At 36.2% G+C, this 17,325-nt stretch overlaps 4 protein-coding genes across 4 annotated transcripts; 1 reads left to right on the forward strand and 3 right to left on the reverse strand.

Moving 5' to 3' along the window:
* The first annotated feature begins 2,086 nt into the window (after window positions 1–2,086).
* Window positions 2,087–2,566, forward strand: LOC147298352 (uncharacterized). Its single transcript, XM_086250021.1, is given in 3 exon segments — window positions 2,087–2,128; window positions 2,130–2,192; window positions 2,300–2,566. Coding segments are annotated over 3 exon segments (372 nt in total).
* An 889-nt stretch (window positions 2,567–3,455) lies between these two features.
* LOC147298353 (endoglucanase 11-like) lies at window positions 3,456–5,793 on the reverse strand. Its single transcript, XM_086239280.1, has 5 exons — window positions 5,569–5,793; window positions 5,257–5,469; window positions 4,965–5,165; window positions 4,555–4,809; window positions 3,456–4,183 (listed from the first exon to the last, which is right to left on the reverse strand). The coding sequence occupies exons 1-5, from the start codon at window positions 5,791–5,793 to the stop codon at window positions 3,524–3,526; spliced, it is 1,554 nt and encodes a 517-aa protein (XP_086095406.1). The 3' UTR covers window positions 3,456–3,523.
* A 1,880-nt stretch (window positions 5,794–7,673) lies between these two features.
* Window positions 7,674–9,235, reverse strand: LOC147298354 (small ubiquitin-related modifier 1). The gene is made up of 3 exons (XM_086240828.1): window positions 9,076–9,235; window positions 8,112–8,261; window positions 7,674–7,947 (listed from the first exon to the last, which is right to left on the reverse strand). The coding sequence occupies exons 1-3, from the start codon at window positions 9,154–9,156 to the stop codon at window positions 7,882–7,884; spliced, it is 297 nt and encodes a 98-aa protein (XP_086096954.1). The 5' UTR covers window positions 9,157–9,235; the 3' UTR covers window positions 7,674–7,881.
* A 5,743-nt stretch (window positions 9,236–14,978) lies between these two features.
* LOC147298355 (uncharacterized) lies at window positions 14,979–17,002 on the reverse strand. Its single transcript, XM_086245601.1, has 5 exons — window positions 16,831–17,002; window positions 16,119–16,271; window positions 15,931–16,020; window positions 15,219–15,371; window positions 14,979–15,083 (listed from the first exon to the last, which is right to left on the reverse strand). The coding sequence occupies exons 1-5, from the start codon at window positions 16,936–16,938 to the stop codon at window positions 15,030–15,032; spliced, it is 558 nt and encodes a 185-aa protein (XP_086101727.1). The 5' UTR covers window positions 16,939–17,002; the 3' UTR covers window positions 14,979–15,029.
* Window positions 17,003–17,325: the final 323 nt, after the last annotated feature.

Here is a 17,325-nt window from a genome sequence, read left to right on the forward strand (position 1 = left end):
GAACGGGGGACGAGGCAATGAAGGCGAGGGCTGAGCATACCCACACATCCCATACAAGCAGAGGGTCCTAAAGGGGCACCTATTTCCACACCTCCCACAGTTAAAACGGCTGAAATTTGTATCAATGCACAAACCACGACAGCATTGCCAAGTAAATGGGCATCTAATCCCACACAACCCACAGTTGTTAACATCCAAGCTCAAATCAACACAACTGTTCCTGCAGCACCGCCACCTGGCCGGATACTCTCCCGGCCGGCGACATATCCAAGGCCGGAACCGGCAACCTTGTTGCCGTGGGTTCAGAATTGTTTTCTTTAGCCACAGTGATGAGGATGACCCTGCAGAAGCTGCAGTGGTGGCATTGAGATTTTGCAGCGGTAGTCCTGAATCTATATCCCCTTGTACCGTCACAAATAGTATTATTAGTGACGGTACAAGTGAATAAATGGAAATTTCAACTTTGGAAGCTGGCAACATCTTAATTTTTAAGATGATTGAGTACAAGCACAAGGAGGAGGACCTTGGGATATATATAGGTAATTATTACTAGGGGACATATCGTGTTAATTGAATTACTTAATTTCTAGTTGTGCAAATTAAGTATGGGATCATGCTTTTCTTGCATGGTTTTATGATTGAGGAGTGGTGTTTGTGGAGAAACAAGTAGAATGACGTGATATATGAACGAGTTTTGTCATTATTAGTTTGGTGATTGGAGGAGGTTGCGTTAATTAACTTTATGAAATCCAAGTGAGTAGAGGAGTGGGTCAAATGGCGTGAGCAAATCAACTGGTAACTTCATTTTGCTTGCTTCCTAGCGTTGGCCTCATATGATGGTAAAGCCAAATTAATTATACCATGTACCTTCAACACATCACTTTTACACAGCTTTCGGTTCAAAGATATCAATAACGGGGAAATGCCAGCTTGTCTAGTACAAGTGGATTTATAACTCATGTCATGAACAAAAAACCAACAAGAAGCAAATTAAAAAAGAATGATCCCAGGATATAATGAAGATGAGCCGAAAGTTTTCAAACCTTGACTTCTTATACCCAACTTACTAGTCAAATGGAAAAACTTTCAAATTCTTGACCACTAAACAATTTAGTGATTTTTATTTCACTAAAATTTTAGCCTCTAAAGTGGTGATTTGTGGTAAAAATTTTGGGAATTTGTAATTTTTTTTTTCAACTACAACTGTTTTAGGGTGATAAATGATTAAAGGAAACATATTATTGTGTGTGATGGTATAATATTACGTGACCTATTAATGTGGTGTTACAAATCTATCTAAATTATAACATTTGTACAATCATGAACACAATATATTAATTATTTATATATATAAATTATAAATTTTATACTCGTGAATTATTATTTATGGTATAAATATTAATAATTATATTATAAGTGGAATCGTAACACAATGTTTCGCTACTTAATGAGAGGGGGCAAAAGGAAGAGGGGTGGGAGGATTTTTTTTGTTTGTTTTAATTTTTCATCTTTTAATAAATATCTAAGGTGTTGATCAGTTATGATTACAGTCTTGAAAAAATGATCATACACTTATTACATGACTATTTTTTATGAAAAAATGATAGAACAACGACAAAGATTTTTTACTCATATACATCAAGTGTCGAGTACTCGAATCTGTCTCTCAATGAATTAGTGACAAGTGGATAATGGATTGAAGGATATGGTGCCTAGACATTATATTATAGATGAGCTAACTAGCTAGAAATTAATTAATATATAGTTTGTCGAGTAACGCCAAAGCTCACATAACACCTTTGTCACCTTCCATTTAAAGATCGATATGACCAAAAAGAGTACAGCTTCCAAGAAAAAAGATGTATGCAAAGCATTACATGTGTCGGATGCGATGGCAAATCCACACAAGACCACGTTTGCATCGCAACCAAGACCTCATATAAGACGCGTGTACGGCATATATCTTTCAATATATATTGCTCTTCTTCACTCAAATGCATGTCCTTAATTGTTTAATCTGTCTCCAATATTGCAGTAATCTGTTGAGTCTGAGCAAATCAAAGCTTGAAGGTAGCTAAAGTTGAACATGGGAGGCCAGCTTTTTCCCCTCTACACCTTCTCATCAAGGTCTAGCTTCATCATCACTTTTGAAGCCCTTAACAGCATGCCTTAATCACATGCCCAATATTGAGGTTAGTTTGGTGACTTTAATTAATTGATAATCATGGATATATAGTTACATGGTCTTATTAATTAGTGAAAATAGGGTAGGAATTAATTATATGAGTTTCAGTTTGAGAGACATAGCAGCAGCCAAGGTCGAAAGAGAGAGCATGAACGTGAGTTTATAGAAGAAAGAGCGCCTTCTACAGCAGAGGAGTTCAAGAGAGTTGCTGAGGAGAAGCTGCAGGAGGCCGAGCAAGGTGTGGCCAGTCAGACCTTTGAAAAGACATATGATGGCACAGAGGAGGCCACTTTGGGTCACTCCAAACTTGAATCTGTCAAGAACAGGTACAAGGCCCATGAGCCAGGTGCTGACTACCACAAGAGGCCTCATGATGACTAGGACTAGCTAATCAAAATAATTAACTAGCTAATATATACTACCAATTAAGTGAGTAGTGAGATCGAGCTTATTTGTGATTCAAACTGTGTAATATATATCGATCACATAAGACTATAAGAGAGCTCACTCACTGTATAATGTACATAGTTGTTTCATTTTGTACCTTAATTTGCTTTAATTAATTTTCTGAGAAATAAGGAAAATCTGATGATATAATATAGGTTGACAGAGCCAGGGGAATAAGCTAGCCAGATTAATTGTGTAAATTATATTGAAGAACATGATTGCATGCCTTCAATTAATTTTGTTGAACTGTTGAAGATTGATATATATTATAATTCTTGTTAATAATTTGAAGTTGTTGAGTCGTGTGATTTGTAATTCACCATCTACTGTTGTGAGAGGATTTAATTAGCTTGTGTGCAAATCATTTTGGGGGTGGCTCTAAATCCCCATACTTGCAAGAATTGGGGTTCAAATCATTTCCATTTCTCAGATTCCAACACATTTGATGAAATGAATTGTTAGCTCAGAAAATGTGATTCCTTTAATTAATATTACGCGGTCTTATAACTTAACATTTGTTTCTCTTAACATAAAATGTGATTACAAATGTGATGATTAGAAAATGAGATTATTTATCATGACATGGTCTTATAAGTTATAAATGCACCATTATGAACAGAAAACGTATATAAATATATAATACACAAAGGAAAATTGATCAACTAATTACTTCTGCTCCGTCTATGACATAAACTTCCTTCAAACAAACCCCTTTGTATTTTTTTCTTTGTATATATTGGGTTATACACTTACACATAATTAATTGGGTTAGTCTTCATGTTGATACTTGATTGAGTCCCAAAATTATCAGACCCATATGTTGATACTTGATTGAGTCCCAAAATTATCAGACCCATATTGAAAGACAAATCTTCCTACATACATCCTATATTAGCTGGAAGCGATTAAGTTAGGTGGATGAAAAGAGAGATAATCACCTTCTAATCTACTGAATTTAGCAAGAACCCCCACTAATGCTGCTGTATTGTAAGTACATGCCTCGGTCTGCATGTAATTCCCCCTCTCATCCCTAAACCCATCATCCTTATCCGGCCCACCAACCAAGGCCCCAACAACCACGTTTGGGTTTGGGCCCTTCCTTCCATACCAGTTATCATACCCCTGAGTGCACCCAATAAACCCCTTATCCCTCTTGTATGATTCAATGGATGATCCTCTGTGGTGCAGCCTTCGAGGGTAGTGTGGACCATACCCAACCAAGTAGCTCATGGCCATTGGATTAGACCCCAAGATGTAATCCACCTGTGATTTGGCAAAAAACAAGATTTCTTGTGGGCCCACCTGGCCTTTGTCGCATGTGAAATTCTGATGAGTGGCTTGGAGATGTTCAGAGTATGTTGTGAGGAGAAATGCTGCACTGGAAACGTATTGAATGTTGTTCCACGGGCGGATGTACAGTAAGCCTCCTGGGGTGCGTTGCACGTTAGACATATTGTTTTTGTCAAGGCAAGCACAGATATAGCGCTCTGCTTTTGAAAGGTACTGTTCCAGTATGTGCTTGTGTTGCTTGTGCTTTTCTTCCCTGAGCAACTGAAAAGCAAAGCGTATGTGGGAGTTAAGGAATTAAGTAAAACAACTACCATATTTATTGGGTATAAGTGTTGTATCAGCTCAATTCATTATACATCGTACCATTTATCTAGTTTTGAATTAATAAAAATGGTAAAATATATGGTAAGTTAAGATAGTACAAATAACAGTACTTATTACAAAAATATACAAACATTGATATATGAACCATATTTACTAACCACGTTGCATAACTCTATCTTTCTAGAGTAAATTCAACCATATTTATTGGGTATAAGTGCATCTTATCTATTTTATAAATATATCTATACTTATTTTTTAATGGAGCAGGAAATAAAAGTACAAAGGTAGTGAAGATTGAGTTTATGTACCATTGAAGCAATGATTTGAACACCAGCATACTTAACATCCCAACTAAACTCTGTGATTGCCCAAGTGGTTCCTCCAAAAGCCTGAGCATTGTTGAGAACATACTTCAAATAATCCTCATTCTGTGTGGCCTTGTACAACCACAAAGCTGCCCAAAGCAACTCATCCATATATCCACTCACAGATGTGTAGTGCCCTTTTACCACCTCAATGCTCTCATCATACTTGCCTCTATACTTGTCACCAAACTCAAACAACTGCCAACAAATCCAATTCCCTTATATTAATTAGAATGAATAAACAAATTTATGACAAATTAAAATGCATATTGACCAAAACCATTACATTTTGGTAACCAGTACACCAACCTTTGTATATTCTATATATAACAACCACACATTAATTAAGTTACCTGTTTTGCATGGTGTAAAAGTAGGGCAGAGTAATGTGGGTTTGTTTTCCTAAACACAATGGCTGCAGCTGCCATTGCAGCAGACGTCTCGCCGGCAACATCTGATCCGGGGTTGTTCTCATCGACCTTGTAGGCTTGACGAGACGTGGTCATGTCTTCCGGTCTTTGCCAACAATAGTGATCCGTGTTGCCATCACCCACCTTAAAATTCACAAATAATTTCACAGTTTGTCATGTTATGTTGCTCGACTGCCAAACAAGAATTCACTTAATATGACACATTATTACGTACCTCAGCCCACAAAACATTTGGATGAGTATGAGCTTTGATGAAATAATCAGTCCCCCATTTGATGGCTTCTAGGGCATGATTGTACTCCCCGGCATCCTCCATTTCCTTGCCGTATTGAATGGCACCCCAAGAGAGCATTGTAATAGTAAAGGCCATTGGCAGACCAAATTTCACATTATCACCAGCGTCATAGTACCCTCCCACCAAGTCCACCTGAAAATAAATCACAATGAACACATATCATAACTATATGATTGATGAATAATATTTATGTCAAATTGTCAATGGTAAATTAATATTGGACTGACGTACTCCTTGTTCAAGGCCATCGGTGAGGCCAGAATGGCCACGCCAAGTGACCCTTTGGTTGTAGGGTAGGTGGCCCGAACGTTGGGACTCGAAGTAGAGGAGACTCTTGGAGAGAGCTTCACCATAGTCGAAGGACTCACTACTACATGAGGGAAGAAATATAGCTGAGATGGAGAGTAGTAGAGCACACCATTGTTGGAGGACAATACCTTGCTTCTTGTCCTCCATAATTTTCTTCTCTCTCACACACCCTTCTCAGGGTCCTCTATATATATTGTTGGTAATCAGATGAGGTCAGGATCACGTGAGCTTAAATTGGATGTGTACCTGTACCCATTTGATTGGCTAATCTCAAGAGTCTTTTTTTTTTTTGAAAGAAGAGTCTTCACTATGTATAACTGACTTTGAAAGTTGAAACGTCTGGGCATGCACTCGAATTTTTGGTGCCGTTAGCAAAATTGACTATAACCCCCATTTGTTTTTTTTTACAAGATTCAAGATGGTCAAGGCACACTAGATTTTTTTGATTTTTAGACTGTGTTGACAAAAAAGAAGGCACAATAGATTTGGAGTGGGTGACAATGATGTCAATGGGTTCCATAATGCCAAACTCATTTATCCACGATTTTGCATTTTGTGCTAGTGAACCTCTACTTTAAAAGCATTTTCGAGTAATTTTTGCTATATCATCTAATTTTCGAGTAACAGAAAAAAAAAAAAACAAATGGTGCTTTAGCCTTTACTTGTCACCGACTCATCATAGGCTTGAAATTGGCTAAATATGCATAAAGGTGTTCCACATGGAAATCAGATTTGCTGTAATTAATATTTTGACCCAAAATCACAGAATATGATCTGGCATGATTTATCTCCAAAATCCAAATCAACTCAGGAAGAATCAGTTGACCAGATGGCTGGAGATTGGACAACCCAGCAGATTAGTGGTATCTGAAGTCATTGCTGGTTTATGAACAAGTGCATTTAAAATTTGAAGCCATAGGTATCCTACAATGTTAGGAGTTATTATAATAATTAACATTCTTTTCTCATTTATGAACATTTTTGAGAGGGTAATAATTTCCATCAATTCATTTTCTTACAAACAAAAAATAAATAAAGAAAGAAATACTTCGAAAAATCATAATAGATACCTATGAGTAATTTAAATCTTCACCAAAATTTGGAAATATCGTTGAAGATATATGATGCAATTTGTTCTACAATGTTTTGTATGGTCCACTCTTTCTTTCTTTTTTTTTTTTTTTTCTTTTTTTTTTTTAACAGGAATCCACTCTGCCTTGCTCCAATCAAATTTGCAGAGGTCAACTCCCATTGGGCTCGGCTAAAATTGTGTTGCAGGCAAGACATAGATGGATGACTATGGCGACGGTGCCGAAGATGTAAGACAAATTAGAAGCAGCAGCCAGACAAGATTAACACAAATGGCACTTCAGTTCTGCATGACAAGGCTTGATTATTCACCATGTCTTTCATGTTTAATGATATTCATGTTCTTAGAAACATGCAGATTTATCATCCAAAAATTGGCTAATATGGCAAGGGCTATGACTATCCTTCCCAGTTCTCACCAGCAATGACCATCCCCTTGGATCTACATGTATACATTATCCTCTCCAACCCTGTTCCTGACGATCCCCTTGATCACTAAACACAGGAAATAACATTTACTTACCTGCGATGATTGACTTACACTAACATCTATTTCTTCCTATTTTATTTCAAAATCATCGATCCTCTTATTATTCATTCACCACTAAAATACTGTAACATTGTCTTTCTTATAATACAGTGACAAACAGAACTTGTAATTATAGTCATAACTTAATTGCTTAGAATGTGTTCAATCTTTGTAACTTGAACACAGAGAATGAAGTAGGAGAACACAACAAAAAAGAAATAAGTCAAGGAACAGTTTCATCTTGACAAGTCAATTAACAAGCAAGTATTTGTTACCCAAGCCTTCTCAAGCATGCACAACGAATAGACCACCATTCAAGACAAACCAAAAGAAATATAAGCCACGTGAAGAGCAACCAGACCTTAGTAGATTGGCGCCAAAAACAAAAAGAATATGCCATGTAAAAAGATGTCAAGAAGAAGCCATACTTCTTATACTTCGAAACCATATAAAGCATATTTCATACACACAATTGTCAGGTATTGACAACCAACTAGCAGTAAGGTTCAGATAAGACATGCGGCACAATACATACTAAATTATAGACATCTCCCAGAGAGTCAAAGTCTACTTATACTTGGCTCTTAGTAGGAAAACAGCCTTCCAAATTTATTTAACTAGGCAAAAGCACCTCCAGTTTGGTGCAGCATTGCATCGATTTCATCCCCATCTTCCATTTCCAACTGCAACAACAAATATTCAGTCAGAATTTGAAAACTCAACAGTAAAATCTGCATTCAAACAAATGGATACATATATATATATATATATGTATGGAGAGAGAGAGAGAGAGAGAGAGAGAGAGAGAGAGAGAGGGAGGGAGAGAGAGAGAGAGTGAGAGAGAAACCTCATCTGGAGTCTGCTCAGCTCGAAGGCGACGGCCATCAAATAAGAAAGCAATAGAGTTAAGCTCCACTGACTGGCGATCACAGTAAGCATTCATAAGCTTTTTCAGTTGAGTACTACGCTTGATCCTGAAGAATACCTCATTCCCATCCTACAAAACATAACAAAAACTATTTCCAGCATCGGCAATAAATTACATACAAAATGCATCAGAACATCCCATTGTCAGCAAACTTCATGGTCAAGTTGTGACTTCCAAACATTTGAAAAGCAAAAAAAAAAAAGGGAAAAATATAAAGGTAATTCTCTTGCACTTCAAAGAACATAACAACCCTCTTGCATAACCAAAGCCACCATCATAGAACAATAAATTATCTAAAATACTACAAAAATATAATCATTTTAAGGTGTAATGAACAGGGCTTTTTGCTGAGAAAAATAATGACTGATATCCAAGCAGACACAACATCATAAAAACACAGGGTCGGTGACCCAGTAAATATTTTGAACAAAAAATCATAAGAAAGATGAAAGTCAAAACTCCAACCACTGAAAGAATTCTAAAAATTACGATCAATGACAAAGCCTATCTAAAATACATAAAATCTTATAATATAGCAAAAAATCAAAGAGACTAAACATAAAACACACAATATCAAACCATTCAAAATCAAAAGCATAACAAACCCAAGTTTATATATTATTATCTAATTAAGATGAGCACGAAACTTCTAGGAACTAAACCTAAACCCTAAGAGAGAGCAAACCATTCAAAATCAAAAGCATAACAAACCCAAGTTTATATATTATTATCTAATTAAGATGAGCACGAAACTTCTAGGAACTAAACCTAAACCCTAAGAGAGAGAAAGAGAGATAGAGAGAGTAAGAGAGTGAGAGAGAAAGAGAGATAGAGAGAGTGAGAGAGTGAGAGAGTGAGAGAGAGAGAGAGAGAGAGGAGGGACCTGGCCCTTGACTTTCAGATTGATATGGGCAGACTGGTCGGTGGGCTTCTTGTCTTCCTCCTGGTTTGTGACGCCCGACATTTTGTTTCGCAGAGATCGATCCGAGTGAGAGAGAAAGAGAGAGTCTGAATCCTAGCGACCACCACTTCAAGTCGTCAAGGAATTTCAGTTTCTGTGCTTTTCTCTCTCTTCACCCCACACGGTCACACCCACCTTTTCAAACTTTCAAGCAAGGGAATGGACGGCATCAATTCAATGTACTCTTGAACATTATTCGGCCCATTAAATATGGCGCCACTGGATCAGTTAGGCTTGGCCCATTTTAGATTTTTGTTTTGGATATATAGGCCCATTTTATATTTGCAATACATTTTTTAGAATTTAGTCCTTCTAACATTTCTTATTTAGAAATATAAGCCCTTATTTTTTTTTTCTAAATAAAGCATTTTAATCATTGCCTTATCAAAGAAATATGTCATTATTTTTTTAGTGTATAGGGTACGGGTTTATATCATACATTTCTAGAGTATAGAGTGAAGTTTTGTGGAGGCTACATGTTAGGTTTTAACTCTGAGATTGAAGTATAACATAATATAAAGCCGACAAACTAGGGCTTGAGAAAGAAGTAAAAATGTATTGTCGAACACTCAAAAATGGCTGCCAAGTGCTCGGCACCTGGCATGTGTGAAAAAAATACAAACTAATGGACCAATATTGTAATTAGTTAAAATTTTAAAAGTCAAAAGGTTTTAGTCAATAAATTGAAAAATGAAAGAACCTAAATGGAAATCTCTATTCTTTTTTTTTTTAACAAATGTTTTTTGGTTATTCTAATTTAGGACATCCCAATATCATGAAAAGAAATACCACATTACCACCGAACCAATTGGTAGTTGGTTTTAAATTACAAAACTTGCATACCTTTAGGTATCTAATTAAAAAAAAACATTTGTTTGACAACTAGAGGAGTTTGAAACTAGGTATGCCTTTTTCTTTTCAACAATATCATGATCACCTAAATTTATCCAATTTTACTACTAATGCCAATTGCCTTCTCCTTGTTTGGAAATGCCAAAGCATTTTAGTTTTTGTATTTTATAAAGCATTGATGTCTCGTTTGATGTCGAGGATTGGATTAGATAGGATTGGATATGATAAATGATTAAATTAATGTATTCATGGAAAAATATGAATGGTGTCTTATAACTTGAAAGAAGAAGATGAATTAGCCATAAAAGTGAAACTTATCCCCGCTTAACCCACCATTGTTGTGGAGATTGAAAGTGATAAGTTTCTACTTAAGACTAATTTATTTTCTTCACATCTTCTTTCTCTTAGGCATCAAACGAGGCCTAAAGTCTTACATTTGAAAGATAGCACTACAACAAAAGAGGCCTATAATAGCATTTAATTATAGCATTTTTTTAAAAGTGCTATTATATTTAATATAATTGTAGCGTTACTTTCTAAAAACGCTATGGGTAATGAAAGCTAACAGGCGGCACATGAAAATTTAGGCGCGGGCCTGTTTGGTTTTATTTATTTTTTCTTTTCAAAACTCTGAAGGAGAACAGAGAAAGTCCATCTCTTCACTTTCCTACTTTCTCACCCCTCAGTTGTCACTGTCTCTCTCCCTAGCAGCCCTCTCTCCCTCTTCGGATCCACTCTCTTTCGCCTCCCTCTCGCCAAACCCCAAACAACTAAAACACAAAAACTCCTCACTCTCAAAACCTAGTCACTGTCTCTCTTTCAGTCTCTCGGACTCTCTCGCCGTCTAGCGCTGCCCTTTCTCTCTCTCTCACTCATCTCGCGCCGGCGTCGCCCTCTCTCTATCTCTGTGAGTCTGTGACTCTGTCACTCATCTCCCTCAGTCTCTCAGTCTTTCGCCTCTCATCTCTCATCTCTCACAGTCTCATCTCTGTCGAAGGTCGCAGCTCCAAAACTCAAAAGGTATGTCATCTCTCTCTCACTCTCATATCTCGTGCAATTTTAATTAGCGTTTGATTTGGGGATTCACGGGTTAGGGTTCAATTTAGGGTTTTTCTGTTTAATCAATTAAGGATTTTTGTATAATTGTTTTTTTGTTCACTTCTTAGGGTTTGATTATCGGCTTAAACAGAGGGATTTAATTTGATTATCTGCATTATTTTCCTCGATCAGTAAAATGTTGTTTGGTTATCTGCGTGTAATTGATTATCTGCATATTTGATTATATGTTCTATTCTATTTTGCATAGGGACTAAAATGTTGTTTGGTTGTTTGATAGTAAACTAGAAAACTCATTTGGGTTGGGTGTTATTAAATAAATTGTATTTATGGGTTAGTCACGGTTCGTTTATTAAGTTATGTTGGCCTCTGATTTCCACTGCAATGTCCTTTAATTAGGAATGTCAACAATGGATGAGAGTTCTAGAGCTGAAGCAGTCACAGAAGGGGTTGATCCTCCTCAAACAGCCCCACAACCCCCAAGGCCCTCAACGACCCCACAATTCAAATGTGTTTGAACTTTTTTAAATTATGTCATTCTTTATCAAGTGTGGCTAATCATTCTTTATTTTGTTTTGATTGGTTTAGGTTTCTTGTCTTGAGCAGGAGAGTAGCTCATTATATGATAAACATTTCCGGTGAACAAAAGCTTCTATGAGATTTTGGATGGCTGGTTGATTCAATTTTTGGATGGCTGTTTGATTCAATTTTTGGATGCCTGTTTGATTCAATTTGGATGAATGGATGAATGAACAAAAGCTTATGCGTTTTTTTTTTTGTCAGCTTGTTATGTTTAGAAAGGCAGCTTTGGTTTATTTTCAGCCTTTTTTCATAATAATAAAGTATGTATAAATATGTAATGCTTTTCTTCTAATGGTTATTTTCCATATCTCTTATTATAGAGCAAATGCATAAATTTTTTGGATTATAGGGATCATTGGACATTGGTTATCATTGACCCGTATGCTGAATTGCTTTATCACTTAGATCCTATGTTAGGTGAAGTATAGAGTTCTAAACAATATTTGCAGAGGGATGAGGTTGAAACACTATTGTTAATAGACATCTCAATTCTCAATCTTTTACAGGGACTTTGCCAAATTAGTGAGTTGAGTTCAAATTGGCTGGAAAAAGCTGAAGATGTAAGCACATAATTTTTTTAAATTTTTTTTTATTATTTTCTTGTATCTGTATGTAAGGATCATGGTCTATTTTCTTATTAACTTTCTGGTCTATTTTTTTACAGGCTTTTAAAGTCAGAGACCATGTGGAAGTTAAAACTTATTGAGGTATGGTTTACTATTCCTGTCTCCTTTGCTTGTTTATTATTCCTGTCTCAATTACCCATTCTAATTTTTATAAGTGTAATTTTGTTTTATTAGTTTCTTTTGGCAGCTTAGCTAGAGACTCAGCTATTGGAATTGAACGCTTGCTTATGAGAAGTAGCAAATTGATTTAGTTGTGTTTGTTACTATAGGGCCTAATATATGCATTACTGTTATATAGGGAAAAAATGAGACATTATTGTACTTATGGAGCCTTATGTAATACACTTAATTTATTCTTTTGAGGTCATTTAATGAGATGTGTCTTACCATTTACTATTGACAGCATTATATAATTTACTCTTGAAAGCAACAAAAAAATGACATGGAAAAAATGCTATGGAAAAGGTATAAAAAGAACTATAATAGTATTCTAAACACTAGCAACACATATGCTATTAAAAGCCACAATAATAGCATTTTAAAATCGCTATGGTATATATTTCTATAGCATTTCGATCACGCTATTATATATATCTTTTATAGCATTTTAAAAATGCTATAGAAAGGTTTTTTTTAATAGCGTTCCAAAAATGCTATAAAAGACCTTGGGTCTATTATAACGTCGGCTGACATAGCGTTTTCAATAACGCTATAAAAGGGTTTTTATAGCGTTTTTTGAGTGCTATAAAAGCCCTTTTCTGTTCTAGTGTAGAGGAGTACAAATGACATTAGGAGAAGGTAGAAGACAAATAAAAAAGGCACAAGAAGAAGACAGCTAACATTCCTCTAGGCTAGACTAGTGTCACGCGGCGAAACTAAAGCCCAGCGGAAGCATCAAATATTACACATTTCTCGTCGTCCCGTGCGGCACCAGAATCCACTCAAGTCCTGGTCAGCCTGTTTCACCCATGAATAACACATAATTATGTCCAGTAACAAAAGATACGGAAGACATCCAACACGCATCTTTAACGAGTCCCCCCACAAACCCGTGTTATGTATTGGTGACGAGACATGGTCTGCCGCACCAATATCCAATCAGCATCCGTACTCTGTCGGGATAATCTCTTAATAGCACACATAACCCATGAGGTACTGAAGGAAAGGTTTACCCACAATCCTATTCTTCAACTAGTCATGCACGCAGCCATACGTGCATGCCACCCAAGAGCAACACATATAACATCGAATATCCACACATCAAACCTTCATCGCAATTCAGGGTCGCCTAACCTGCACTCGTCGACATCCATGCACTTCCTTGAGCAAGGCCGAACTCAAGCCAAGCTCCAACGTGGTTAGAGTTCACCACGACACTCTAAGATGATGACATGATATGCCCAAGCAATACTGGTGCCCCTTACTACTAGTAATGTTTGCAAAACCTCCTATCTTACAGAGACACTAATTGCCCTTGTGACAATCTAGTGTTCGGCATACTCATGGTATCGCACGTTGCCACACGTTACCAAGAAAGGGACTCACTTAGTGCCCAACATCCTAACAACACTCGGGGTGATGTAGAGTCTTACAACAAGTGTCACTCCCCTATATAGCATTCTAAGTCATCTTCCATCCGGCAGGATGAAATATCAATATGCACGAAGAGTCATAATGGATATTCCCTGCATATTTCTCCCATGGACGCGCTATGAGAAGTCCATCCGTGACACTAAGCTTGTTATAGCTCCTGGAATGTCATTCCTTGTTAGTTTTGTGTTTAGAGATTATAATTTTAATAGTTTTTTTATTGATTAATTGTTATCCATAAGTTTTGAACTCAAGACATACTCTAAGAAGAGAGAATATATGTTATCCACTAGAAGGACCGTTCATTATCAAACTACAAGTGTATTAATTAAAAAATTTTAAACCACAAATATCATTTGTGAAATTTGGCCTAATTATATGAGTAAATGCTTTTAATCAATAAAATTACTAACTCCCACTTCACTGAATATTTTCAACAAGGAAATCATAGTTCCTTGGACTGGCTTTTCAACAACGAAATAAAAATCTACTTGCGTCGTTTCTATAAATTTTCCTTCATCATCCAAAATGCCAACTTTCTCACCTTTCCTTCAAGACACACGATTAAATTAACAGAGTATCCTCAATGGTGAATAATGAATATGATGCTATAAATTTTTTCAACAATGGGGCTCCTACTTGGTCTCCAAAAATACCTAAAATTGATAAATTAGGTACTTGTACCAATTGCCAAAAGCACGCTCATAACAAAAGTGACAAAAATGTTTCTTCAAGAAAACACAAAGCAACAAAAACAAATTAAACCTTCTTGTTGTTGTCATACTATTTCATGAACCATCTTCAGCAATCATGCATGTCATTCCAATCCATTTCAACTTGGACTTGGTTCAAGCTTTTCATAATTCTATTCCCCTAAATAACATGATGTCATATCATTGGTAGTAAAGGATTCTTGATAATCCGTGACAAAAACGCAGCGTACGTACGCCATAATATTTATATATAAACAGAGCAAGATACTAACAGTGCCACTTGTTTCGTTGAGGTTTCAAAGCCATAACTTGTCCAAATACTATATTACAACAACATATCATCAGACACAACGAAACAAAAAGAAATAGTTTGCTTTACTACCTCCAGTATCTACCCTTCACTTCACCCCACCCCCCCCCCCCCCCCTCTCACTCCACCCATACCACTTGAACATACTTACGCTCTAAAGATTGGGAGCGCGTCAATTATATCCTGATCTTCCATTCCCACCTGCAACACCAAATATTCAATCACAATCTGAAAACTCAACGGTAAGACAGACACACACATATATATATGTATGTATGTATATATATATACAAAGAGAGAGAGAGAGAGAGAGAGAGAGAGAGGCAAGGAGGGGACCTCATCTGGAGTCTGGTCGGGTCCAACGCGACGACCATTAAACATGAAAGATATATCGTATAAGTAGTCCACTAACTGTCGATCACAGTAAGCAGTCATAAGCTTCTTCAGTCGAGTGCTTCTCTTCATCCTGAACAATACTTCCTTCCCATCCTACAAAACATAATCAAACTAATTCCAGCATTGGCAGGTAAACGACATACAAAGTGCATTACAATCCACTGTAAGCAAACTTCATTCATGGCCAACCTATCACTTGCAAAAATTTGAAAAGTAGAGTAAAATAAAAGAATCCATTTATATCTCTAATTTATTATTAAGAAAATAACATCAGTTTTAAGGTATTATGAGCAGTTTTTTTATCTGAGAACTATGATGACTGATATCCAAGCAGACACGCATCACAAAAGCATGGGGTAAGTGGCTCAGAGAAAATTTTGAAAAAATACAAAGATCATATATTCAACTGAAATTCCACATGAATTCTAAAAATTAGGCAAAATGATAAACAAAAAATCCATAACTTAGTATACATAAAATTGAATAATGGGGCGAAAATTATCAAACAGACAAAATACAAAGCATATTAGATTGGACATTTGGACATTCCAAATTAAAACATGAAAAAAATAAACCCTAATTTTCGAATATTTTTTTCCAGAACTAAACCAAAACCCTAAGAGAGAGAAAGAGAGAAGCAAAGGGGATGCACCAGAGCCTGGACACTGAGGAAAATTATTTTCTTGTCCTCCTCCTTCTGGGTTGGGAGTGCACCAATTATATCCCGATCTTCCATTCCCATCTGCAACAACAAATATTCAGTCACAATCTGAAAACTCAACGGTAAAAACTGCACATACACAAAAAGATACAGAAAGATATATAGGGGAGGCAGGAGACCTCATGTGGAGTCTGGTTGGGTTCAAGGCGACGACCATTATACATGAAAGATATATCGTGTAAGTAGTCCACTGACAGTCGATCACAGTAAGCTGTCATAAGCTTCTTCAGTCGAGTGCTTCTCTTCATCCTGAACAATACTTCCTCCCCATCCTACAAATTACAAAAAATTATTTATCAAACTAATCCCAGCATTGGCAGTAAATTAATGACATACAAAGTGCTTTACAACATCCATTGTCAGCAAACTTCATTCATGAAAAACCCATCACTCACAAAAATCTGAAAACTAGAGTTAATAAAAGGCATCATTGCTCTTGCACTCCAATACATATCATAAAACAATCCAATTATATCTCTAATATTAAGAGAATAACATCAGTTTTAAGGTATTATGAACAGTTTTTTTTTTTCTGAGAATCACAAAAACACAGGGTAAGTGATACATTGGAAAAAAATAAAAAGTATATTCAACTAAACTTCCACATGCATTCTAAGAATTAGGCAAAATGGAAAACAAACAATCCAAAACTAATATAGATTAAATTGAATAATGGGGGAAAATTATCAAACTGACAAAATACAAAACATATTAGATTAGATATTCCAAATTAAAAACATAAGAAAAGAAACCCTAATTTTGGAATTATTTATTTTCCAGACCTAAACCTATACTATAGGAGAGAGAAGGATAGAAGCCAAGGGTAAGTACCAGGGCCTGGACACTGAGGGTGATTATGTTCTTGTCCTCCGCCTTCTGGTTTCGTACGCCCGACATATTTCTCAATGGTCCGACTGGGACTCTGCGACCTCCCCCCATTTTTGGAGTCTTAGAGTTCTCTGTTTTTTCTGTCTCTTCAACTCTCAACTCTCAAGGAAGGAAATTGAAGAAGGAACAAAGTGAATGACTCAGGTTAATTATTCGGACAAATTAAATATGGCTTGAAAGACTCACTTGGGCTAGGCCCATTGCCGATTTTTCAAGTAGGCCCATTTAATTACCTGACAAAATTAGAAGGCCAAATTTCATTTTTTATATCTATAGTTTGCTCGAATTTTTACTTTGATACTTGTAGTTTCAATTTTTTCAATTTTGATTATGTAGTTTGTAAAGTGTTACAATTTCAGTACACGTTTGTAATTCTGTCAATTTCGTTAAAGTGGGGGTAATTTGGTCTTTTGAGATGTTGCCAAATTTTGCTTTTGA

The sequence above is a fragment of the Dryas octopetala genome, chromosome 1 (genome assembly GCF_963921425.1).
Source record: "Dryas octopetala chromosome 1, drDryOcto1.1, whole genome shotgun sequence".
NCBI classification, from domain to species: Eukaryota; Viridiplantae; Streptophyta; class Magnoliopsida; order Rosales; family Rosaceae; genus Dryas; species Dryas octopetala.